This window comes from Odocoileus virginianus, chromosome 6 (assembly GCF_023699985.2).
Source record: "Odocoileus virginianus isolate 20LAN1187 ecotype Illinois chromosome 6, Ovbor_1.2, whole genome shotgun sequence".
Classification (NCBI taxonomy): Eukaryota; Metazoa; Chordata; class Mammalia; order Artiodactyla; family Cervidae; genus Odocoileus; species Odocoileus virginianus.
In genome coordinates this window covers 70,360,783-70,386,313 of record NC_069679.1, presented here as the reverse complement: position 1 = coordinate 70,386,313, position 25,531 = coordinate 70,360,783, and the positions used below count along the sequence as shown (strand labels likewise).

Here is a 25,531-nt window from a genome sequence, read left to right as displayed (position 1 = left end):
TTGAGAGAAAAGAAGAGGAAAGGTGTTGGTGTGTCTTTACTGGCTGCAGGAAGGGGGCTGGAGGAGGACAGACCTCACAGTCAAAGATCTCCTCCCCTTGAAAGAGGACTGATCCCAGTTACTTCACTGGAGCTACTCTAGTTTCTCTCAATAACTACTTGCATTACAAGGCCATCATTTATTTTTCCTAGTTGCTCCAGGGCAGAACCCTGTAGCACCTGGACCTGGGCTATAGAATTTGCTAGCCCCAGGCCATGTATGGCTACCGGGCACTTAAAATGTGGCCAGTTCACATTCAGATGTGTTGAGAGTGTAGAGTAAGTGACAGATATAGATGTAGATATAACTCAAACCACATCTGGAATTTTAAGTGCTCTAGCCAAATTTTAGAAAAAGAAACAGGTGAAATTAACTTTGAGAATATTTTTTATCTAACCAAATCTAGCCAAAATACTATTTGATCATGTAATCAGTTTAAAAAGTGTTAATGAAGGAGGGGAAATTGACAGATGGACTAGGGTAATCTCACATTTACAAGTGGAACTGTGGCAGCAACACATTTCATCAGTAAATCTCTCTTCCACAGCCCAGTACAGGATGCTTGCTCATGAACCCGTGAAGTTGACACTTCAAAACTCATTTCAATTAAAAAAAAAAAATTGGGCCTTCTCATTATATTAGTGAATATTAAATTCAGTTATGTCCTCATCCTATAAAATGACATAAATATAAACAATCACATTCCAGTGAACAGACAGACCAAGGAAATCCACTGCATTTAAAGAGGGAGGAAATGAGAGTCTCTTATTCCCAATTCTACCTGTAAGTGATGGGGAACTGTGTATAATTATGGTAAAGAGACAACAATCAGTGCAGCCCCAGAAGGAAAGAGAAGCAGTAGGGCGAGTTGTCAGGAAGCTGTCTGTCTCCTTGACTGATGTTCCAACCATTCATATCTCATGCTGGCAACTGTGTAAGCAAATAAAATCTTAATCAAGTACATTCCTATTCCAGACACTAGGATTGTCTGTGATTGCATCACATGGCCTTTCATCCAAATCCATGGGGGTAGCAGGTGCATCCCAATGAGGAATTTCAATTTAATCTCAAAACAAGCTTAAGGCCAGGCTTCCCAGGTGGCTAAGGGGTAAAGAATCCGCCTGCATTGCAAGAGACTCCGGTTCAGTCCCTGGGTGGGGAAGATGCCCCGGAGATGGAAATGACAACCCTCTCCAGTATTCTTGCCTGGGAAATGCCCTGGACAGAGGAGCTTGGCAGGCTACAGTCCATGGGGTCACGAAGAGTCGGACACAAGTTAGCGACTAAACAACAACAAAAAGCTTAAGGCCACTGGCAGTAGAAATTTCAGGGCTGTGGCAGCCAGCGCCCACTTTCTCCTGGGATGACTTGCCCTCTGACACCGTGGAAGAATAAGAGAGCAGACCAGTACCATTTTCACTTTGCAAGAAAGGTACAGGGCTGGGAACCTACCACTTTTACTTGTTGCTGTTCAGTTGCCCCGCTGTGTCCAACTCTTTGTGACTCATGGCCTGCGGCACACCAGGCCTCACTGTCCCTCACCATCTCCCAACGTCTGCCCAAGTTCCTGTCCGTGGCATCAGTTTTCACTGCACCATTTTGATTACTTTGTAGTTAACTTACGTGCCCTTGTTTGTTTGGAGACAAATGAACCACCGGATCCTGACGCATTAATCTCCCGCTGGGGCTCTCTCGGAAAGCTGGCAGTACCTTGGATACTGCTGGGAGGTGGCAGGTCGGCTCTGGAACACAGCACAGGACATCACGGTGCAGGCACTAAAGCGGCGCGGGCGCGGCTGACACATGAGGACGCCTGCCCCAGCACCTCTCAGTTCACTGGCCAGCACACTCGGAATTTCAGCGAGAAGCTTGTTGAGAGTTTACATGAGAGACAGCATGTCAAGAGCTAAGTGGCTGATGGATAAAGCTTGCAGCTGGTGACAGTATGTCACACCATACACATGAGCAGAGCCAAGTACCACCAAACCAGAGGCCATGAACAATGCGGCAACGTCAGGAATCAATTTTCGGCTTGGGGAGGCGGGGAAGTCTCGAATATATGAATTAAATTTATGAAATCCATTCATTGCAAAGTGTGGCTAACCTCGCTTGGTCTACGTTACCTAGACAGGCATGGATGCAATCGCGCGTTACTTACCATGACACTTTGGACATATTTTACCTGTATATTCATGCTGCTCGAGGACAAAAGAATTGAATTCCTGAGGTCCTCTATAACTGTAAGCTAAGCACAACAGAAAAGACACACAGCGACTAGTTTACTTAAAACAATTGCTTCCTGTTGGACTCCACTGGTGTTCAGGATGGGGTGGTTCCAAAGGTGAAAGGTAAGTGACTTCGCCTCTTTAACAGACCTAAGAGCTGATGGCAACAATTGTGCAACGCCATTCCTAACACGCACAGGACTGAGCAGTATACTCTTTGACTCTCAACTGTGTCCAAAAGTGGAGAGGCAGGAAAATCAAACTGAGATGGGTGACCCAATTCAATAAGCTAAGCTCTGGGTCTCCCCTGGGAATCAGCTTATCATCTGCTGATGGACAAAGACGGGGAGCCTGGCTAATGAGTAAGAATCTGCTTCACGTTTTCAACCAGTGACCTGAAGGTCGTTAGAGAATTGTGTTCTTACAAATCGAGTGTAGGAAGGTCAGTCCCTTATCCACTCAATACCGTGTACTGAGGAATGAGAACATAACAATTATTTGTCTTGATTCCTCCCTAGCATGGTTTGTGTCGGCTAAGCCCCAGATTCCTTCTGAAGCGCCGAGCAGAAAGGGCTGGGTTATCCTTCTGGGATGCTAGAATATCAAAAGTTATAAAAATTTATTTGAACATTTTCTTTGTAGCCTTAGATTTTGGATCAAGAAAGGTCTTGGTTTTAAAAAAACAAAAGGCTTCTCCGGCAGACTCTAGGAGTATCTTCTTTTTTTAAAAGAAAAGGTATAACCTTACAAAAAGGATGAAGCAATGTGTTAAAAAGATTCACCGGTATTCATTTCCGAACCTTATCTATGAAGCGTGGGATGCCACCAAACTAAAGTGGATGCAAGGGGAAAAAAAAGGCTAGAGGAAGGTTTATGCGAAAGAATGACTACGGGCCTAGGACGAACCTTGTAATTACCCTTTCTAGTCCCAAGATACTGTTTCATTCCCTGTATGACTTCACATGAGTGGGAAGCGTGACCCTGAACCGTGCACAAAGGCCCGCTGGCAGCTTTGTTCAAAGCCTGCAACTAGGAGCCAAAAAAAGCTACTAAAGTCCTGCTGAAGGAGGGATCCTGTTCACATGTGTTGTTACCATCTCAATGGTATCAAAACATATGGGATTCGAAACATTCTGTCAAGAGCGGAACAGTGGATCTGAATATGCTCAGGTTTTTGGTGGGGGGTGGGGAGTGGGACGAGAGTAGGGAATGACAGATGGCTTCAATAACGAGGCACACATCGCACTGAAGGGGTGGAACAAAGCCTATCTTCAGAACCTGAGGGTTTTGCTTCTCTTCTTCAACTCCTGCCTTAACTGAATGCATCTCCACTCCCTTCCATGTTCGTGGGTTTTTAAGAGTCCCAGCATGGTCCCCACCTCTGCACTGAGGATGCCCTCCCCCGCCAGGTACAGAAACGTGGGCACAGTCACTAAAACAGAACAAAAGGATGCATTTGCAGAGAGGATAAAACGATGAGGGCTTTGCCGTGAACGCTGATCTGTTTCCGGCCCTGAAATTTACTTCTTTTTATTCCACATTGATGGGAAAGCTACTAGATAGAGGCGAAAGGAAAAACCTTTAACAGTCGGGATTCAAGTCCCTGATGTATCAACTGTGTTGATACTAAATCCCTGGTGCTACTGTATTGAAACTCAATCCTGTTTCATGGCAAAATGTTATTGTATCAAACTAGTATTTAGATGTCATCAGAGAACTGTGTAGAGAGACAGGGAGAAGGAAAGGGCCATGTGCCAGAAACCCAAAGGAAGGCTCACTCATGCAAATCTTTTTCCCTTCCAGCTGGTTTTATCCTAAGACGTTTCCTTAGCTGACAGCTTCCTAGCAGAGTGGGGGGAAAAAAAAGCGTATAAAGGGAAGAAAGGTATCCTCAAGAGATGACTAGAGAACAATTATATCTCTTTCCCATTTTGTACACAGCTTTTAAATTTTTTAAAAGTCAACATTAAGAATATCAACTAATCTCCCCAGGGCCTTTATACTAGGCAAAATCAAACATAAATAAACAAGGCTGGGGAGGGAGATAGCACCTAAGTGTCTTAGTACTGTGGCATTTCAACCTTGGTGCTGAAAATAATTCCTATGTACTTTCTGTCTTCAAAGTCAAGGTCACTTATGAATAGAATTCCTTGACTTTTCTCTCAGGTCTTAATTGCTGCTTTGACTTCTACACACATTAACAGACTTAACGCTCATTCCTATTTATGACCCAGGGCTGTACTAGAGAAGAGGATACACTGATGACATCAACCAGAGGCCGCCAAAGTCACCTGGGTACAAAAGCAACTTGCTTAGTGTACGAATTAGTTACTTACCCATCTGGTCAGCGATGCTGTCTTCACTTCTTTGCCAGCTGGGTGTGGATTTCCCGCTGCCACCAATGTCTGACTGGGTGTTCTGCCTGTCGATGGAGGCAGGGGATCTGCGGCTGATTCCAAACCTGGGGGGATTTCGCCAAAGGCAAAGACAACATCAGGGGCCTCGCCCACACGGGAAGGCAGTCCTGGGTGTAACGCACTGAACACTGATGACAGGTACTACTAGGTTTGCTCACAGGTCTGTACTCATCCGCGTGCATGCATACGTGGATGCCAGAACTGTGGATGCTGTGGTCGGGATACACCCCTCTGTTCAACAGAGTATGTACGCTAAGTTTGTAAACTGTGAACAAGGGCAGGAGTCATTAGCACTGAGCCAACCTAAAATAGATACAGTAAAAAACCAAAACCTTCTGGCCTTTGTGTAGTTAAAGCTCTGACGGTCATTCACAGCCAAAAGAAAAATGTCACCATCCTAGAGTTCCTTCTGTGTGTGTTGTCCAATTGGCACATTCCAGAGGTTTCTCCTAACTCAGTAATCTGCTACATCACTAAGGCACTCATTCTTGGAACAAGTATTTTCTGAAGCTGTTACTCTAAGGTCTGAAAGACAAAGATTGCTAACATTTACATTACATAGGGACCACTTTCCAGATGTATAAATTTCAAACTGCCTTTGGAAGAGCAATTTGGAAGTGGGTGAGCTGGCATATATAAAGGCAAACGTCTATTTCTGGAAAGAACATTTATCTATTTAATGAGCCCATTTTATTAATAACGTTTCCTATGTAGAATAATAATATAATGTATGCTTAATTAAAGTAATTGTCTTGATTAGTAACATCAGCAAAGAAAATGCTGACAGAGTCCAGGAAAAAGGCCCAGGGTATAATACTCAAAGATTCACATGGAAATTTACAAATCTGTCTGTGGGCGCTAATGAACTTATAAGTAATTGACACAATAAATCACAAAACAGGACCTGAATTAGCTGATGCATGTGACAGGTGTCTTTGTTACAAACTGATAAATGTGTGGGGAGAAGCACCAATTGGTGTGTTGCAAAGAGACGGAGATTAGGAGGAGGAAGATCAGTAGTTAAGTTCAGCTTCCCCACCCGGAGTCACTCAAGTTCTGTCTTTATTTACTTTTAAAATGGCAACTCTTATACGGATCCAAGGAGAAAAACTTATATAAAAGCCTCTGCAACATAGGGAAGGCTATGGAATATTTTAGTAAAACTCCTACTATAATATCTCCCTTGTTACTTTTTGCACAAATGACAGTCATTTACAAGCTTAACTCATAAGGATCACTAAACAAAGTTATCTCCATTATTAAAAACAAATGAAAACTTGAATTGATGAAAATTTCAGTGAAAGGGCTCATCAAAAAAAAAAAAAAAAAAGAATTCACTAATTATGATGTTTGTCACCTCCTAAATCAGGTCCTTGTTTAGAACTGTTAATATCCTCCAGTTGGCTCCAATGATTCTACTTTAAGTACACAAAAATTTTTTTTTTTTTCCAAAAAGGCAAAGAAGTGAATTGGAATCTTAGTTTTACTTTTTAGTAGCAGTGGAAACCCAAGACTACTTTTTAAACCTCTATAAACTGAAAGTCAAATGCTTTTCTGGCTGTCTGCTTTTAAAGAAATGATAAAGTAAGCCTGTCTGTCTTTCAACTCTGCCTTGAAAAAAGTTTGACCCAATGAACTTTTGGTTTTAGTTCTCACACCCTTTCACCAGGCCATCAGGGCTACAAAGGCCCCATCCTTGAGGAGCTCAGACAAAACCTGTTCTAACTTTACACTGTGCCTCTTTTGGAAGACCTAATTGTCCCTTTGTTTGGAGGAGCACTTTATAATACTCTAGGAGTCACAGTTCTGATCTGAAGGAGTTTTTAAGTAATCATTTGGCTGATACACGAAATGCATTCAATGACCAAGAACCTTCTGCCTCATGAGTCAGTCTATAGTTCCCCAGGGCAGGCTGACAGCTTTGAAACATCTTCCTTACAAGGGGCTGGAAACTTCTTCTCTATGACTTTTCACTTACTGATCTCAGTTACCCCCAGAGACAAGTTTAACCCCTCAGCGAAGAGTGCTGGGAGGAAGCCGCCGTGGCCTCCCTGACTCCACGCACGCCTTGGCTCCATCTCTCACACCACGATCCTCCGACTCCGTGTCTGCCCATCCGTCCCTTTGCACGTGCCCTGCTTCGCCCACATTCCTTAGGGTACGTGGCCCCAGAACACATCTCCAAGGGTGGCAGGAGAGACCCCATGTCTTTTTGTCACTGTTGCTTTTTAACTCTTATTCCCATCCAAAACTGTGCGTGTGCCCTTTTCCCCTTCACCCAAGTAGAGCAGTTTTATTAACCAGCCGGCGACACTGCGCCTCTCAACTGATCCGGATGCTCTCCACATCCTTACACCGGCAAGCGGGTGGCACACTCCACACACAAGCAGACACTGAGTCTGCTAAAGCACAGGCGGGCGACAGAGGGGGCGGATCACACCTACGGACGTCAGTGTATCTGGGCCTGTGGTCACCATCTCACACCGTGGAGCCTGTCCAAGTTCAACATTCATGAGTTCACAGCAGACTCCATAGACTCCTGCTTCACTTCACCCTGGACCTATCTATTTTTACTGGGCCAAGTTACAGAGTAGACGTAACCGTTGTTCCCTTGGTAAGCGTAACTTCAGAATCAAACCTGGCTCGTGAGGAACACCTGTCAATCAGACAGCGAACACTAAAGTCTCTTGCATCACTGATACGGACAACAATTCCCTTGGGATCTAAAGGAAAACACTGTACCAGCATCTTCCTGTAAAGGTTCACTGCAGATAAAACTGATGTGACACAGCACAGTAAACAGTCATCAGTTAACCTGAAAAGTGATGGGGGAAACCCTCCGTACCAGCTATGGGACACTAAGTATTATACATCATGTCAAATAACTACCACTTTATTAAAAAAATGGTATAGCATGAACATTGGAGCCATTTCTACCATTAATAATCACCAAAAATTACTGTTTCAAATTACATTTTAGTATGTCTTGAGAGTATATCTCAAATGTAGAGAAGAAGCTAACATGATTTTGTTGTTGTTAGCTCATTTATACTTTATTGCTGTATTAACACTGAAGTTGCAGTGAATTCTTACTTTTGAAGTCAAACAAGGCCATTTAAAATCTACCAAACCAAACAAAAAATAATCAGTTGGGCTTGTGGTATGGGATAATACTACTACTTAACTCATAAAATCTTTTGCAGGGGCCTACAATAAGAGCTAGAATTTTTTACTAATTGTCACTGTAATTAAAGTAAGAAATGTACATTTTAGACATGCTACCAATGGACTCCTTGGGGAGAGAGCTGGGGAGGGAAGTATGTTTTATTGTAGTTTTTTATTACTTAGTTTCTGCTAACATAAACATTTAGCAAAAATATCAACAAAATTATTTTTAACAGCTGTAAAAACCAACAAAAGACTATAGGATAAAAAAATACCCATTATGAAACTATTCTCATAAGCAGAATTGTTTTATAACATGGTAAGATCTCAAGAAAGTAAACAAATCATATGTGCATCTGTTAAAAATAATTTGGAGAAAACTTGGAACAGAAAGATCCTTTTTTGCTCCCAACATGCCATTTTTGAATTTCAAGTGGTTTCAAGTTCTTCAGAGGTGTCCCGGCAGGAGGCCTGTGATGGTTCTTTCACTCTCCCTCTGAGCAAAGTCGGTTTGTGTGTATCATGTGATGTTTTCTGCTAATTCCTTTCCAGCTTCAGACATGCCAATTCCCCTCCCGCCTTTTAGTAGCCTTTATAATCATGTACACTTAGCTTTTTACTTTGTAAGTCTTGTCAGAAGCAAACGGTTACTTTGGGTGTTTAGTGTTTTCAAAAAAGATGGAGAGAAAAGCTCCCAAACAACCCACAGGCTGAAATCACAGATTTCTAAAGTGTGAGAAAAATCCTTTTAAGCTTTGGACAAAATGAACATTTCTCTTACTTTAACATCAATATAAACTCTACCCAGCGCAAGCAGCATACTCCTAAGTTTACTTGGGAAGAAATTTTAAGAAGTGGCAAAATCCATACGATGAAACAAGATCAATACATATAATGGAGGAATAGATATAATTAGATTTCTTTGCCATTGAGTCCTTAGAGGCTACAGAATGATAAACTTTCTAAGAAGTGGTTGGAACTAGCCATGAAAACATTTTTTAATGTGGAGTATAAACTGTATTTCCCCTTTTGTGACCTGAGTCCGGCTGAATGGAAACTATTTTGCACGTCTGAGTTACACATGGGAGGAGAGACAGTGATGCTGACTTTACCTACCCTTCGGGCATGGACTTCTGCCTGTAGGTGCCCCCTCCAGAGCCAGTCTCGCTGGATGAAGACAGACTGCTCGGGGAGTTGCGACATGGCTGGGATCTTGCTAAAGCCATGGACGAGACCGTCACATAGATGTCTGAACCAGGAGACAGCCTGTGTGTGCAAACAGAAAACATGAAGTCAGCAACTCAAAGGGAAAATCCCAAGGCGATGTGATGGGTAATATATGAATGCAACAAACACAGCCACTTTGTGGAGATGGTGAAAATAAAGCCAGCTGGAAGCCCACAAAAGAACCTTCCCCATAAAACTACTCCCTTAAGGGGACAGCTGGAAAAAGGCCTTGAAGGGGGAGGGGGCGTCAAAAAATAACAGGGGGGAAAAAAAAAACATGTATGTTTCCAAAAGCTGCCAGAATTCAGGAGCTGAAATGCTTATGCAATTTTGCAGTATGGCAGCCCAGAGAATATAATGAGTCCCAGCGATATTAACATGGCAATTAATTCAATTTCCCCACTGGTTCTCCCAGAGTATATGACCACAGTGAGACAGGTACATTCTTTGTAAGCTTCTTTGTTTTCCAATTTTATTACTAAAGGTCTGGAATGAATATCCAGATATTGCTGTTTAGTATGTATAAATCTGGTTGATTTACACATCACCATACAAAAACCTCCATGGAAACATGCCTAGAACTGCAGTTCGCTGAATTTCATTGGGATACTGAGTTGATAACACAGCAGAGGTGTGCTCTGCCTAGCCCCCAGTACATCTCTTTCTAAAATTATGGATCCCTCACCCCATGGACTGGCTCGGCACAGAAAACAGAGCTTTGTGGTTAGGACAGACATTATTTTTGCCCCCTACTTGCTCCATTCAAGTAGACACTGCGGCAACTGCAGGATATTAATAAGTGAGGCTGAAGCCTGTGACAATTTGTCAGCTAAATCTTGACATCAGCTAAAACAATGATATTTTATTTCAGAAGCAAATGCTGGTCCAGATCATTGGCTCTTGTAAAGGGGCAGCAGGGCAGGTCATTTCCATTTTATAGTTGAGGGAGGGGAATCAAAGTCATTTTTTCACTAAGCCAGGCTCTTGAATTTCTGAGCCCACTGCACTCTGCGCCAGGCTATTGCTATTCTCTAGAGAAAGATGGGTTTTCTGTGCTTAATAAGACAGCTTGCAAGGGGTCTGCAGGGTCAGACGATTTTGCACATAAAGGGGTCTTAATGCTGAAGCCAAAGTTTTGAAGCCCTGGGACCTTCACTGAAACACAGGCTTCCTTCAGGGAACCTACACGCCTTCTGAAATAGAGCAGAGGGCTCCAGGTACAGGATACTGACAGAAGGGAGAACAGAATCACACTCAGAAGCTTTTCTAGCAGAAAAAGGACACCCCAAAATATGACCCTTAAAGTTGGTCTATGTCCAAGAGGCAGATCTCTACTGGGGAGTCCCAACTCTCTCCTCAGTGACAAATTTGTTATCAGGTGTGATTCTGTTACCCCTTCTTTCCCATTAAAACATGTCCCAAATTTCTCACTGTTTATTCTGAAGTAACTGGAAAGGGACTGGAGTGGGGGGATGAAGGGAAGGAGTAGGTTACAAGGAAAAATACTAGAACAGCATGAACCACTTCTGCCTGAAGAGTTTAGTTTTTGCACAGTATGCTCAGTCGTGTCCGACCCTTTGCGACCCCATGGACTGTAGCCCACCAGGCTTCTCTGTCCATGGGATTCTCGATGCACCTAATTCAGAGAAGGGCTTCTCAGGTGGTGCTAGTGGTAAAGAATCCACCTGCCAATGCAGGAGACCTAAGAGACAGGAGTTCCATCCTTGGGTTGGGAAGATCCCCTGGAGGAGGGCATGGCAACCCACTCCAGTAGTCTTTGTCTGCAGAACCTCATGGACAGAGCAGCTTGGTGGGCTACAGTCCATGGGGTCGCAAAGAGTCGTAACAAATGAAGCAACTTAGCATGCATGCACAATACAGAGAAACTTCAAATACAGTTTCATGTTGCCGCTGCTTTGCTTTTCTTGCTGCAAAGAGGAGGTGTTACACAAAGATGAAAAGAAGGGAGATGACAGCAGATATGTGAACGCCGTTGGGGCCAGTGCAATGTCTGGGGGCCTGGAGATTTTTTAACTCTTTTTGGGATAAACAAGTAACACCACTGAATTACATTCACAGTGTTTGTGCTTCTACGAGGAAGTAACAACAAGATTCCATAGCCAAAGTCAAGATGTAACTTTCATATTTATATTTAGAGCTTGCTTTTCTTACCCTGCTCTCCAAAACATACATTAAAATATCTTATGCTACTTCTCAACCTCAGCTCTTTTATTTGGCAGATGTATCAGAAAATTCTACTTGGTTACTGGAGTTATCCCAAAGTGAAAAAATAGCATTTCCAGAAGGCCAGCATTCATTCCCAGGCCTTTTCTGCACTTATATAACTCAATAGTGGCATTGTTTTGGATTGTCCACACACACAGAACACACATACAGCAACTGATGGAATGCCACTCAAATGTTTTTATGACTCTAGATGTATGTAGGGCAGGCAAAAAAAAAAAAAAAAAAAAAATCAGAATTAGCCCTTATTCTGATGACTTCGTATTCTTTCCAAATACTCTGAATTTGATACCAGCTCACAAATACTACTGGAAAACAGATCTCGTTCAGGGAGAGGGAGGTTCCTGCCTGCCTGGCATTGGCAGTCTACTACCAGAGACCACGGCTGATCATTGCTGGAATTTGGGCTGGTTGCTGTCTTGATACTTTGAAAATGAGTAACCCCCAAATTGGCTCACAGAGGAAGTCAGCATGCTAGCCTCTTGAACCTCTGAGCCCCTGCCCCCAGCTCTACCTGAGGGGATCACAAGTCTTTTCTTTTCTTTTGAGATAAACACAGGTCTTTCTTTCTACTTTCTCTCAGTCTTAACGAGCCCCTATTAATGTCTGAATAGGTTTACAGGACTAAGATGAATACATCTATCACTTGCTGTGACATCTTTTGATTTTGTGGAATTTAAGAAATAATCTTCTTTGAGAATGTTATGTTCATGGTCAGAAAGGAAGTATCTAAAAACCTTTTTAGCATTTATTTCAGTAGATTCTCTTCCCTACATTTTTATCAATTTAGCCAATAAATAACTAAATGTTTTTAAAGTAACCAATCTTAAATTTTATGTATGGCTATGACTTCCCTCTGCAGAAATGAAACACTGAGGGCTTTTGGACTGTTCAAAGAATGCAGCAATTTAAAAAGTCACGATCATCAGCCCAATAGACAATACTCCCATAGTCTGCAGGACTACACTCAATGCCAGCTTTCCATTTATATGCAGTACATTTCATTGCAATGAAAACAGACAGTTGACTGGGATGGACATTTAGGAAGAAATGGTCCAAGATCAATATCTCAGTTCTTCATTTTTCCAGAAGCCTTCTCATGTCAAGATAAAAGGGAGAAGCGCCAAAAAAAAAAAAAAAAAAAAAAATCCAGCTATCAAACGAAATAACCCACATCCCACCACACCCTTCCCATGAATCAATTCACAGGACTACACATATGATGTTAATATTGATAGGCTTTTATTAAAGATCTCTTGAGACTGTGATTTATCAATTTATGGATAAGGAACTCTCAGTATCTGCATAATTGATGCTAAATTTTTTCCCTGCATAGTTATGTATGGGTTCAATTATGTCCCTGTTTCCCACCTTTTACTCCAAAGGGATAGCACTGCTTGGACGTGTCCAAGGAGATAAAGCCCTTTGTAACTCAAGTGCAAACAGCGGAACGATGGCAAGAACAACCAAGAGAGTTTCAAATAGCAGCAATGACTGACAAATTAGATATCTGAGTCCATAATTAAACACAGCATTTTACCATAACTTAGCAATTAAAACGCTATTCATCCAGGGAACAGGATTTTGTTCAAGTCTGCCTTTAGCAATGCATATCAGCCGGGATTCTTCCCAGAATTCTGTTAAAAAAATTCTCTAAAATGATTCAACGTAACATCACTTGGTGCTGTATTCAGACTAGAGTTTGAACAAGTTGTGTTCGAATCCGAGCAACTCACCCCTCCGTCTTTCCGTCTCTTCCTAACTTTGTGAACCAGAGCTATCCCTGGCTTTCTGACCATACAATTCCTACCAGCTATTCAGACTGGACCACTGAAATCCTGTTCTGACGAGCCTCCTGGGACAAGATCAGTTTACAACCATGAGTAACTCTCATACAGTTAGGAAAATACCGTGGTTCATCACACTGAGATAAATGGATCATCACTTCCCAGCTGCTGGCAAGCCATCAGAGGTTCACAGCCCAGCACACATCGTGGGTGCCTCCTGAGATGAGTCAATTTTATATCTAAGGGTGACTCTACAGAACATAAAAATGGACTGCAGACAGCACTACCTACATCATTTGTGGGGACCAGTGCAAATGAAATCTCGGGTCTCCTTGTTCAAATGCACTAAAACTTTCAAGACAGCAACAGCAGAACATTAAACCCAGCATGGACCCGTCCAAGTGTGGGGCCCTGTGCACGTACCTGAAGCTGCCCCTGACTGCATGTGGCTGGGCCCCCTTAGTGTGTAACATGAATGCATTTATCTAGCAAATATTTCTTTCTTTTTTTTTAAGACCTAAGTATTTCTTTAACGACACATTTTAGTAGTGAAATTTGCTCAGTCGTGTCTGACTCTTTGCAACCCCATGGACTATATAGTCCACGGAAGTCTCCAGACCAGAATACAGGAGTGGGTAGCCTTTCCCTTCTCCAGGGGATCTTCCCAACCCAGGGATCGAACCCAGGTCTCCTGCATTGCAGGTGGATTCTTTACCAGCTGAGCCACAAGGGAAGCCCAGGAATACTGGAGTGGGTAGCCTATCCCTTCTCCAGAGGATCTTCCTGACCCAGGAATCAAACCAGGGTCTCCTGCACTGCAGGTGGACAAGAGTCTGAGCTATGAATGCTTTACATGAAATGCACATTAATAATCTACAACAAAATCAACTTCTATTAGTTTACAAATACTGGTGATTACTCATTTCACTCATTCTCTTCGTCACTTTTTACTAATTCTCACTTTCAAACTTGGCAAGTATTTCTTTAGCACCACCTATATATGGCGGTAGATTTCATTCTTGCAACATGGTGGCTAAGACAGGGGCTCTGATGGTGCTAATCTCAGCTTCACCACAAACCAGCCAGGACTCTGCACAAATGATTCCATCTCTCAATCCCCGGGCATTCTTATCTGTAAAAGGAGTAAACAGCAACCAACTTACTGGGTGGCTGGGCGGATCAACTGAGAAAAACTCAACATGAGGGACTTTGATCAGACCGTTGCACAGAATATGAGCTCAGTAAAAAAAACAGCTGCCTATAGCTCTTAAGCAAAATGCAAGTAGAATGTTATTGTCACAAGGGCAGTTCAAATTGAAAGGAGAGGCAGCTCAGGCAGGTTAGAGGTCAGATCCTGTGGGGAAAGCAAGCTTTGTGAGGAAATGCATTTGAGATGCAGTTTGTAGGAAACAAGGGATTTTCACAGAAGTCAAGACTTAGGACACAGGACAGGAAGGCGCATGCGGCCGCCACAGCGGCATCTTTGGCTGGAACACCTGACGCAGGTAGGAGATTGGTGCAGGCTGTGCCCAGGGGGAGAACTGTGTCTGGTAGGGTGGGCCCATGTTTGGTAAACTGAGGGAGCACAACTTCATCTATTAGGCAACAGGGCAGCCTGGAAGGTTCTGCAGCAAAGCAGCAGTGTGGTCAGAGCCGGCCCTGTAGCCCCTGAGACGGCGGGCAATGACCAAACACAGTCCTTTATTTTTTGCCAAGGCACAAGAGAACTGATGACATGAGCCTGAAATTAATGAGATTTCCATATAGAAAGAATCTATTAGCGCACCACAAATACTAGCCTCTAATTTTAGTTGGTTCCTCCCTTCACCAGTGTTCAAATACTTCAAGAAGAGGTCACAACCAAATCCTTTGGTGAGGAGAAGTTAAGTGGTCTCCTGGAGCATGCTAGGCTTTTACAAATTAGAAGAAACTAAAGATAAACTCAATCCCGTTGCATCACACAAAAACAGGGATGCAGAAGCCACAATGCCGCACAGGAGATGGCCTCTATGCTGGTGGTGGTTGGTGCGCCCCTTCCTCAGGGGGTCTTAAGACCCCCACCCGCTCTGTGCAAGCACCCTAAGCGTCTCTGTTCACGCTCGCTCAGTCATGCCGGACTCTCTGCGACCCCACTGGCTATAGTCCACCAGGCTCCTTTGTCCACGGAATTTTCCATGTAAGAATACTGGAGCGGCCAATATTTTAACGATAGGCGGATGGCAGACTGCCACTTTCTCACCACATGGAGGGATTTCCACGAGTGGAGGCAGACCATGGCCAGACTGGTCATTATCCCAGGTTCTCAACAAGAGGCTTATGGCAAAATTTCACACTGATGACTGTGGGGTAGGTCTAGGTGGCTCACCTGTGTTCAGTATCACTAATTTCCACATATTTATACACGCACGGTGCAATCGACAAATGTTAAAGAAAAAATGTCAGTGGTTTCAGATGTAAGGGAGCAGGATACACTTATTTTTTTTTTTTTACCCCTGAGAGTTGTTTAAATTCCTGATGGTAAATGTGTCTGTATGGGTTATGTGCCCTAGTTGGACAAAGGGCCTAGGATGCCTGCTACCTTCTCACAAGAGTGAGGGCTACAGCAGGACACGGGTCGCATCTGGCTTCTGGGAAGGCCTGCCCCTCGTCAGGTGCGGGCCGTGAACAAGGGGTGCTTCTGGAGGAAGCCTCAGGGCCACTATGGGCCCTTCAGACCCTTCCCATAAGGTGTGAGCAGGCCAGCCTCCCTGGGTGGCTCCTAACGCAGAACTCTCTTAAAAGGGATGAGGGCAAGACCCCACTGCTGGACACATTCAGAAGAACAATTCTCTGACACACAGAATAATATGCCCACTGGCCACCTTGCTGCTCTTCCCAGAGCACAACCGCCTTTTTCAAACTCATCTCTCAGGCTATTCCAACTCACCGGATGGTTTTGGCAGCATTTCCTTCCACAACTGCACAGCTCGCCACGGTTGTTCCCAGCACAGCAGGTCTCCTGAACTCATCCTCTGTCTCACCGAGGTTAGCTGGTGCTCAAGATGGCACAACCCGCTCCTTGCAAACACACTGACTCACACCACATGCATGGCTTGGATTAGCTGCAGACTGACTCATGAGCCCGGTCTGGCCAGCTCTATCCTCACCCCCTAAGTCCCCAACTGGAACTAGAGCCCCCTTCCACCCCCAGGCAGCTGTATTTAGAAGAGCACCCACAAAACGACACCAAGGAAGACAGCAACTACCAGTTTCTAAGACTCACTATGTGCCAGGCCTGTCCGACGAGCTCAGATTAAACACAGTAACTATAGTACCTCGGCTTTATAGTACCCTGGGCTTGTTCCCCAGGTCACTCTACGGTTTGTAAAAGAAAGGGAGCTGGGAGGGGTGCCAGGCTCAGGCCACTGTGTCCCTTTCCTGAATGCTTGAATAGAAAATACCTTCATACTCTAATCATACTCTAATCTAAAAGTGCATGAGTGTGTGCTAAGTTGCTTCAGTCGTGTCTGACTCTTTGGGACTCCATGCGCTGTAGCCTGCCAGGCTCCTCTGTTAATGGGATTCTCCAGGCAAGAATACTGGAGTAGGTTGCCACACCTTCCTCCAAGGGATCTTTCTGACCCAGAAATCGAATCCGCATCTCTTGGGTCTCCAGCATTGGCAGACGGGTTCTTTACCACTAGCGCCACCTGGAAAGTCCACTCTAAAAGTGTGAACTTGCAAATCATCTAAAGTGATGCCAGTGTGGATGCCAGAGTGCATTCACTCCTTTGAAGAGCTGGGGCAATTAAGTCAATAAAAAGCAAAAATTCTACTTAAATCTAAGCTTCAATTCTATGACTTTATCAGATTATAGTGTTTCACTTTTACCTTCTTTTGAATTTTATAAACTGATTTACCCAAGTGTCCATTAATGGATGAATGGATAAGCAATGTGGTACATACATACAATGGAATATTACTCATTCTTGAAAAAGGGAAAGGTTATGGACTTAATGTGCCCCTCCCCCACCCGTGTGCATGTGTGCTCAGTTGTGTCTGACTCTTTGCCCGCCAGGCTCCTCTGTCCATGGGATTATCCAGGCAAGAACACTGGAGTGGGTTGCCATGCCCTCCTCCAGGGAATCTTCTTGACCCAGGAATCAAACCTCTGTCTTCTGTGGCTTCTGCACTGGCAGGTGGATTCTTCACCACTGTGCCACCTGGGGATCCCCCCACCCTCACTCCTCACCGAATTCATGTGTTGAAATCCTAACCCCGGTGTAATGACATTAGGAGGTGGGGCCTTTGGGAGGTAATTAGGTTAAGATGAGGTCATAAGGGTGGAGCCCCCATGATGCAATGAGTCCCCTTATAAGAGGGGCAAGAAACCAGAGCTTCCTCTCTTTGCCATGTGAGGACACAGCAAGAAGGTGCTTTTTACAAGCCAAGAAGAGGGTCCTCACCAAGAACCACACCTTTTGGAACCTTGATTTTGGAATTTCCAGACTCCACAAGTAAATGTCTGTTGTATAAGCCACTGAATCTATGGTATTTTGTTACAGTAGCCTGAGCTAATATGCAAGAAGGAAAACTCAACATATGCTGCAACATGAATGAAGCCTGAATACATTATGCTAAAGTGAAATAAACCAGTCCCCAAAGAACAAACAGTGGATGATTCCACTAAGGTAAATTTTCTATTTATGTGAGGTACCAAGATAGTCAAAATCACAGAAAGTAGAATGGTAAGGGCCTAGGGGTGGGGGAAGGGGAGTTTTTGTTAATGGATACTGAAACAGAAATAGAAGAACTATTTGCGTTTGTTTCAACAATATCCTCTAGGCATGATCTTCATGCCCTGCATGGTGCAGACATCTGCAGAGGAGGGCATTAGGGAGGCTGCAAGTGTAGCCAGCTGTAACTCTGTTTACGAAGCAACATTCCATCCAGCTGCTGAAAGCTAAATACAGTGGAGAAAGGGGGAGAGGATGGCATCCAGGTAAAATGCAAAAGGAGCATTGATTCAGGATGATCTGACTCTAAATATTTATAGAAAGCTTGGCAATACTCCATCTACAAAAAGGAGAAAGGAAAATGCTTTTATATGCCAACATGCCTGTTGTTTATGCAAAACCCCTGAAATACTTAAGCTTTTCTGAGCATATTAACACCGATCAGGGTTGTATTACTAATCCCATATTATGTTTAAACACAGTAATGTGTTAAGTTCAGTGTACCACAGCCAGCTAACTTAAATTCAGTACTATCCTTACACTCAAGATATATTTGAGGCCAAAACAGAGATTGCACCATATCAACTGTTTTTGTTAAATATTAATTTTGTCAATTCTTGATGCTTTTGAATTGTGGTGCTGGAGAAGACTCTTGAAAGTCCCTTGGACAGCAAGGAAATCAAAACAGCCAATTCTAAAGGAGATCAACCCTGAATATTCATTGGAAGGACTGATGCTGAAGCTCCAATACTTTGGCCACCTGATGCAAAGAGTCAACTCACGGGAAAAGACCCCGATGCTGGGAAAGATCGAGGGCAGGAGAAGGGGGCAGCAGAGGAGGAGATGGTTGGATGGCATCACCGACTCAATGGACATGAGTCTGAGCAAACTCTGGGAGCTGGTGATGGACAGCGAGCCTGGCATGCTGCAGTCCATGGGGTCAAAAAGAATCACACACAATTTAGCTACTGAACAAAAATAATAATTCTGTCAATAAGAACTTCTCCCACAAATACCATAAAATTATACACTTTCAAGGCCACCCAGATAGCATAAAGCTCTTATATTTAAACCAAATCTAATCAGACTTTATTCTATTTAGATGGCAAATGGGTCATTTACTCCTATTGTATCAGTTTCTCTAATCAATGTATAGAGAGCAAAATTCAGTTAAATAATTCTTGTTAGAAACTCCAAATAGGAACAACACCTTTTAGTTTGTCATAAAAATTGTGAAAAAGGATAATCTGTTCCACAAGTATTTTTTTCTTTAATTGTTTCTAATGACCGTTAAGTCTGGGAACTTGCATACAATTCAAGAAAACTATGCTTCTACAAGCAGTAAATTAAGTTTCTACAAGCAGTATATTCAGTTTTCATTTAAAATGAATTGTGCTGTGTCCAGTCGTGGTGAATGAAGCAGGCAGATTTGTGTAGCATGTGCAGAGTAGGCTTGAGGTGGCTGCACACTTCATCCTAAATAAGCTGGTTCTCTACAGTTTAATACAACTTGCCTGAGCTGGGGGAGAAAAATAAATGAAACAAACGAACCACGTAAAGGCAATATTGCTGACCCTTGAACAATATGGGTTTGAACTGCATAGGCTCACTTCTACAGGAAATTTTTTTCAATGTATATACTACTATGTTCATGATCTGCAGACCTGCTGAGGATGTGAGGGTTAATTACAGGACTTGAGCAGCTGCAGGTTTTGGTATCCAGGGAGGTTCTGAACCAATCCTATACTGATACCAAGGGACCATCCTTTAGTCTCAGTATTAGGCATATGCTACTACTGGTAAGGTAAGATTCAGGGAGTGGCAGACCTTGGCATCTGTTTTGACCACTTATGATTCATCTGAAAGGTCCGTATCACTCTACAGATGGCCCAGGTACAAAGGCAAATGGTATCTAGGGGCAGGGCTGGGATGAAGGCGGAGAGTCAGATGGGGAGGTAGGGATAGCCAGGAGCATCACGTCCATGTTGCAGTAAGGTAATTTGTTCTCAGCAGAACTAGGAAGGGAATGCTTAAAATTTTTAGTTTTATTTTACTATGTTTCATGGAGGAAATGATATTCTCAGGTCTATTTTATGACTCTAGGTCTTAATGGAGGACTCGGGAAGTATTCCTGGTGAATGTCAGGAGTCTACTGAATACTCACTCGGTATTGTTTCTCAAACAGTACCTTCTATGTATGCCTCAAAGTTAAAACTTAAATAAGAAATACTGCTTTACTGAAAGTTAGGAATGATGGGATAGGACACCAAACTCTTAAATTTTTACAAGAGAGGAACAGCCATCTAATTCCATACCCTTCAAAATGAAGAGGAGACAAATAATCTGAAAATTTAGAGCTGAGCGTTACAAGCCCTCCATCGTTAGATCTGAAATCCTAGTCCAGTGTCTTAAAGGATATCTGAAACTAAGAAGACTTAGTAGAGGTCAAATTTTCCAAAAACCATTGGTAGCCTCGCTTCTGCCAGTTTCATCTTCTGCCTTGGAGAGCCACAGGGCTATTACAGTCTTACAGAGACAGCATGAGAATTCCCTGTCCTTTGGGTAGATATGGGAAAGGTACACACAAACATCCACAGAAAGAAAAAACATTCACAGAAAGAACTTCTATAAATGGAGTGATGCATTCTATAGCACTTGCCTGCATCCTAAGAGGATAAGAAGCCACAAAAAATATTTTCACTTTCGGAGGTCAGTACATTCAGCCATAAGCTTTAGTTTCTGTTGCAGAAATTAAATTCAACATGGAATCAAAATACATTCTGCTATTTTATTATATGGAATATCATATAAAATAACGTGAAACTGATTTCACTCGTAAATTCCTGATGACTGTCTTGGAAAGAAAGAAAATAGCATTGAGAGGAACAAAAGGTCCTTCTCTAAACAACGGTTTCCTAGGTTCATCTTTCAAAATGTGGGCCAAATCATGAATTTCAGTTAACACACACCTCAGAGGGAGCCAAGTTTGGGATGTGCAGAACAAAGAATTTATTCAGCGATCACTTGGATGCTATTTCTTCCTGAAAATAATGAAAGCAAGAGGAGTCCAGATGGGAATGTAGCCACTTTGGGAGAGGAATCTTTTATTGAGATAAACAGCAAGGCTCTGTAAATAAATCCCCAAGATTATATGAGGAATTTTAGAAAGACAACTAGGGTTTTTTTTGGTTGTCTGTTTTTGTTTTGATCAGATTATTTCTACATGGTATTCTAGTGTTTCTGAAATAGTTAAGTGTCAATGTTTTATGTCTTTTAAGATAAAAGACATCATAGTGTGGTTTTGAAAACCTCCAACTTTCTGCTCTCAGTCTGAACCAATGACTTCTGAAGCATCGCTGGGACGTTTTCCTTGGCGCCCTGTTCTGGCTGGAGTCAGGCTCACATTTTGGCTCCATAGGGATCTTTCTTCATTCCACAGCAGCTTCTGGAACAGAGACTTCTCCCTGCCAGTTCTGAGGGTTCCTGATCCCCTCTGTAGTGTGGAGACCACAAAAACACGCAGAGATGTGATCAAGACAAGCACAATGATGGGGAAAGGGCAGTACACGTACAGAAAGAAGTCAGCTTCTTCTAGCAGAGGACTAGCAGGTTACTGTGTTAAACTGTAGTAGAGGTAATTTGGAGTGTCTGAATTTATAGTACAATGACTTAAAATTATACAGTCCATATGTATTCACATTTTAAGAGCACTTACTCTATTTTAATTTTTGCCCTAGGTTCTTAGTTCATGGTGCTGCATTTTATAGTGAATTTGAGACAAAATGCTAGGGCATCCTGGTTAAGAAAGAATTAACCAGACATGATTTGTGAGGAAATCCACTGTGACTTTCCATTTAACGACGAACCTTGGTCTGTTACTTTCTGGGATCCCTCAATCCCTGCCTGCTCTTTTTAATTACTTTACTCAGGACTGTAACATCCACTATTTTCTTCTGCATTCAGAGCAGTGGAAAGTATGTTTGTACTACACTAGCAGCTTTCCCTTCTCACAATTCTTTATAACAAAGTAACACAGACACAAACACAGACACTCAACCAAAAACCATCTGTTGCTGCAATCATATCACTAATCCTCTACAAGTCAAAGACTGTCAAAGGTGATGATATGGTCAATGTCACCTCAAAGTGACTGACAAGTTCTAGTTCATATGGCTCCTAAGTGTGCAATGATGATTTCTGTTGGTATCACAGAAAATGAAAGAACAAAGCCCAGATGCCATTACACAAGGCCAAATGCTTTGCTGGAACACATCTTCATTTACCCTGCTGGCTTCAGAATGCTACCATGGTTTGAAGACCACTAGTGCATGCATCTCAGTTTTAATTTTTGATTTCTAGTAAAATATGGGCAGCTCAAACACTGGTACTTCTGGGCCTGGAGATATTTAAATCTGGGGCAGAGATTCAGGGCAAACCTTGAAAGACACACTCACCGCCTCTCCAGCGGGCGCCCATCACTAGAGATGCTGCGGGGGATGTTGGCGGCTCTTTCCGGAGGAGGCATCTTCCCGTCCGCCTTCCCGGTGTTCAGCCTCGAGGTCATGGGACTCTGCACCTGGGACGGGACTTGAGGTGAATGCGGCCCCTTGTTGGCATTCCTCTGCCACTTGTTGTTATTTCGAAAGGGAAACTTGAATTCGTAGGAAACCCCTTCGTTCATTTTGTACTCCATCACTGGCATGCGGTAGGTCTCAGAGCAACTCCTAGGGGGAGGGCATAGAGAGAAGAAACATCAATATTGCTTCTGCTTGTTGGCAGAACCACAGGAATTCTCATGAACAGTTAAAACGCGTCAAACACTTCATTTTTGGTTTCAAACCATTTTTCAATCATGAAGCCCTACAATCATTTTCCTTTCAAAAACCAGAATCCTCAGAAGCATTATACCCATATTTTCCTTTGCTCAGTTCCAAATACTGGACTTGAGATATGGAATCTTGGACAGACAATGAGACCTGTGGTCGCCCTGGTGGGGGTGGGGGGTGCGGGTGGAGCAGGGGTAGAGTTGGCTTTGCGACCTGGGGAGGGAAGGTGCCAGGACAGTATATGGTGGGGAGGAGCAGACCTCTAAGATGGGGCCTTGGAGGAAACAGGCGGCTTTGCATCCTTAATCACAAGGAAGCTTTAGATCCTTCCCTTATGATTAAGGATTGAAAAGGGTATATAGTTTTGAATTTCTTGGGATCCCGACAGTCAAAAATAAGTAGGGAGAAATCTTGAAATCCAAACCGAGAGCCAAATTCAGCTCAGGAGGAGAAAAAAAAAGTACCAGTTATTGAAATTAGCAATTATCAAATAAAAAATTATCAAATTGCTAGGGAACAAAGCATAATCTAAAATCAGGCCTCCCCCCAGCTCCCCAAAAGCCAGAAATCTCTCATAGCAGGGCCAGCCCCAGGCAGCAGCCTGAGTGAAATGAATGGCGGGCACACAACTGTCTCCCATCATTTTACCCTCTTTTTGTGCCATCGCCCCAACCCCCAAACCTTAAGAAAGGAGGAACCCACTTTCTAGTCCCTTTCTCCAAACAACCAAGGAAGGTTCAATCCATTACTGACATGACTGATAGGCAAATTACTGGGGGAAAAAAAATCTATTCTCACCAAAGCATTAACTCAAAGTGTGCATTTGAATTTCATCACTAAGTGGGGGAAAAAAAAGACTTTTTTTCTTAAAGACATTTCGAAGATTGAGAAGCATGTGGAAAAATCTCGAAAGGAAAGGTTAAGAGTAATAGCAAAACAGTCCTTTAAGAGGAAATTTAGAGGCAGCATAAGGAAAATCCAGACCAGCGCCGTCCAACAGAAATACAGTAGGAGCCAGACAGAAGCCTTGTACATAATTTTTAAACGTCCAGCAGACACATTACAAAAGCAAAATGAAACAGGTGAATTCAGTTCAAGAATACATTTTACTTAACGCAATATATCCAAAATGCTATCATTTCAACAAGCGATCAATAAATCAGTATTTAAAAAATTAACGAGAGATTTTACATCCGTGTAAACTTGGAGTGCATTTTACACTTAGAGCACAGCTCCTTTGGGACCAGCCACGTCACAATGGCTCTGTAGCCACAGGTGGCTCACGGCTCTGGTACTGGACAGACACGTCCATAGAGCCTCCAGCTGAAGGCCTGGTTTTCATCTGGGGAAGGGGCTCTTGCTGGTGGGAAAACGAGCATGATGGAATGGTCCCCCCTGCTCATGACCTTGCCCGTGTATTTCAGGGTAAGACTCCCAACAATCACAAACGTTCTTTCCCTCACCCTCATGCCAGCCACAGGTTTTGAAAAGCGCTGCTTCTGGACACGTGGATTTGCTGGGGTCCTTGCCCTCCTCAGTCTCAGTCCAAGCCTCCAATGGGCACCTCTGCTTGGAGCTTCTTTGCCACTCCCTCCAACCCCCACCAAAGCCAAGGTCAACCCTAATCTGACCCTATGCCCAAGACTCTGCTGTGCCTCTTTTATGCTTGGGTGACAATGGCTTTTGAACTTTTTGGACCACAATCTGAGTGACAAGTACATTTTATACTGTGATACAGCACAACCATAAATACACACAACCCTCCTCTGATAGCTTCCATTCTGCTATATTCTGTGTTAATCCATTTCATTAAAGAAAAAAAATAGACTGGGTATAACCTCTTAAACAGATTTCATGCTCTTTTTAAGGGTTACACCCTGCAGTTTGCAGAACACTGTATGGCCCACTTGACATTACTTTCAGAAGTTACTGACTTCTTACATAATGAACCCTTTTCTCTGAAATGAGGGATTATCACCTTAGGCTCTGATATAGTATCCAGCTTTGATTCAATATTTCTGACAAAAATATCCATTGCCACATGGTTGGCTGTTAACACAGGTGCTACCGTAGTATATATGAACCTTTCATTTCTGATCGTACATTATCTAGGGTTCTGGATCAGGAAATACAATGCAAGAATGCTGTAGCTTGCCAAAAGAATCTTAACACAATTTTATGATAATGCATGGAAAAATTTCTCTCCACCTCAAAATTATGGCGAGCTTTGCTTCTCCTCTGTGATGGTCTATTTAACTTATAAACTCAATGGACCATACCATCTACACCCCTTTCTGTCGGCTGCAAGGAACCAACACAAATACAGAATATGTACCAAACTTTATTACTTTTTTTTCATTTATTTTTATTAGTTGGAGACTAATCACTTTACAATATTGTAGTGGTTTTTGCCATACATTGACATGAATCAGCCATGGATTTACATGTGTATGTACTGAACTTTACTACATATCCTGGGGTATTAACTTTTCAAAAATTTCCCCCAGGCCAGTTTTCAATTTACCTTCTCCCTTTCCCCACCCCCTCTTCCACACATACACAGAGATCCCCTCAATGAATTTTAATTCTATACCTTCATAGGCTGATTGCAGCCCATAATGCATCAGGATAGAAAAGTAAGTAAATAAAATAGAAACAATAATAACATAATACCAAATAGACAATATCTGCTTTGGGGACTTAGTTTCTTTGTAAAATGGAAGACTTGCAATTGATAATTATTTTCTTCTAGTTCAAGTACTCTTTAAAACTAAAACTGGTCAAAAGATCTCATTAAGCCGGAGATTTTGTCTTCTCTATAGTCTATATTTCATCCCCACTACTCTTAGCATATCACTAGAAACCTTCTGCATATTTCATAATTAT

The 25,531-nt window shown here is 42.8% G+C and overlaps 1 protein-coding gene across 8 annotated transcripts in view; it reads right to left on the bottom strand.

Annotated features, from left to right (window-relative positions):
- SIPA1L1 (signal induced proliferation associated 1 like 1) overlaps window positions 1-25,531 on the bottom strand; it is a 493,843-nt gene that overhangs the window by 38,029 nt on the left and 430,283 nt on the right. For 7 of the 8 annotated variants that reach the window (XM_070469567.1, XM_070469568.1, XM_070469569.1 and 4 more), the window contains 5 exons: window positions 22,274-22,543; window positions 8,963-9,112; window positions 4,601-4,725; window positions 2,222-2,284; window positions 1,663-1,781 (listed from right to left, as the gene is read on the bottom strand). In XM_070469567.1, the coding sequence (XP_070325668.1) occupies window positions 1,663-1,781; window positions 2,222-2,284; window positions 4,601-4,725; window positions 8,963-9,112; window positions 22,274-22,543 (727 nt within the window). The remainder of the gene's footprint in view (window positions 1-1,662; window positions 1,782-2,221; window positions 2,285-4,600; window positions 4,726-8,962; window positions 9,113-22,273; window positions 22,544-25,531) is intronic. The other variant, XM_070469573.1, reaches the window with a different exon arrangement.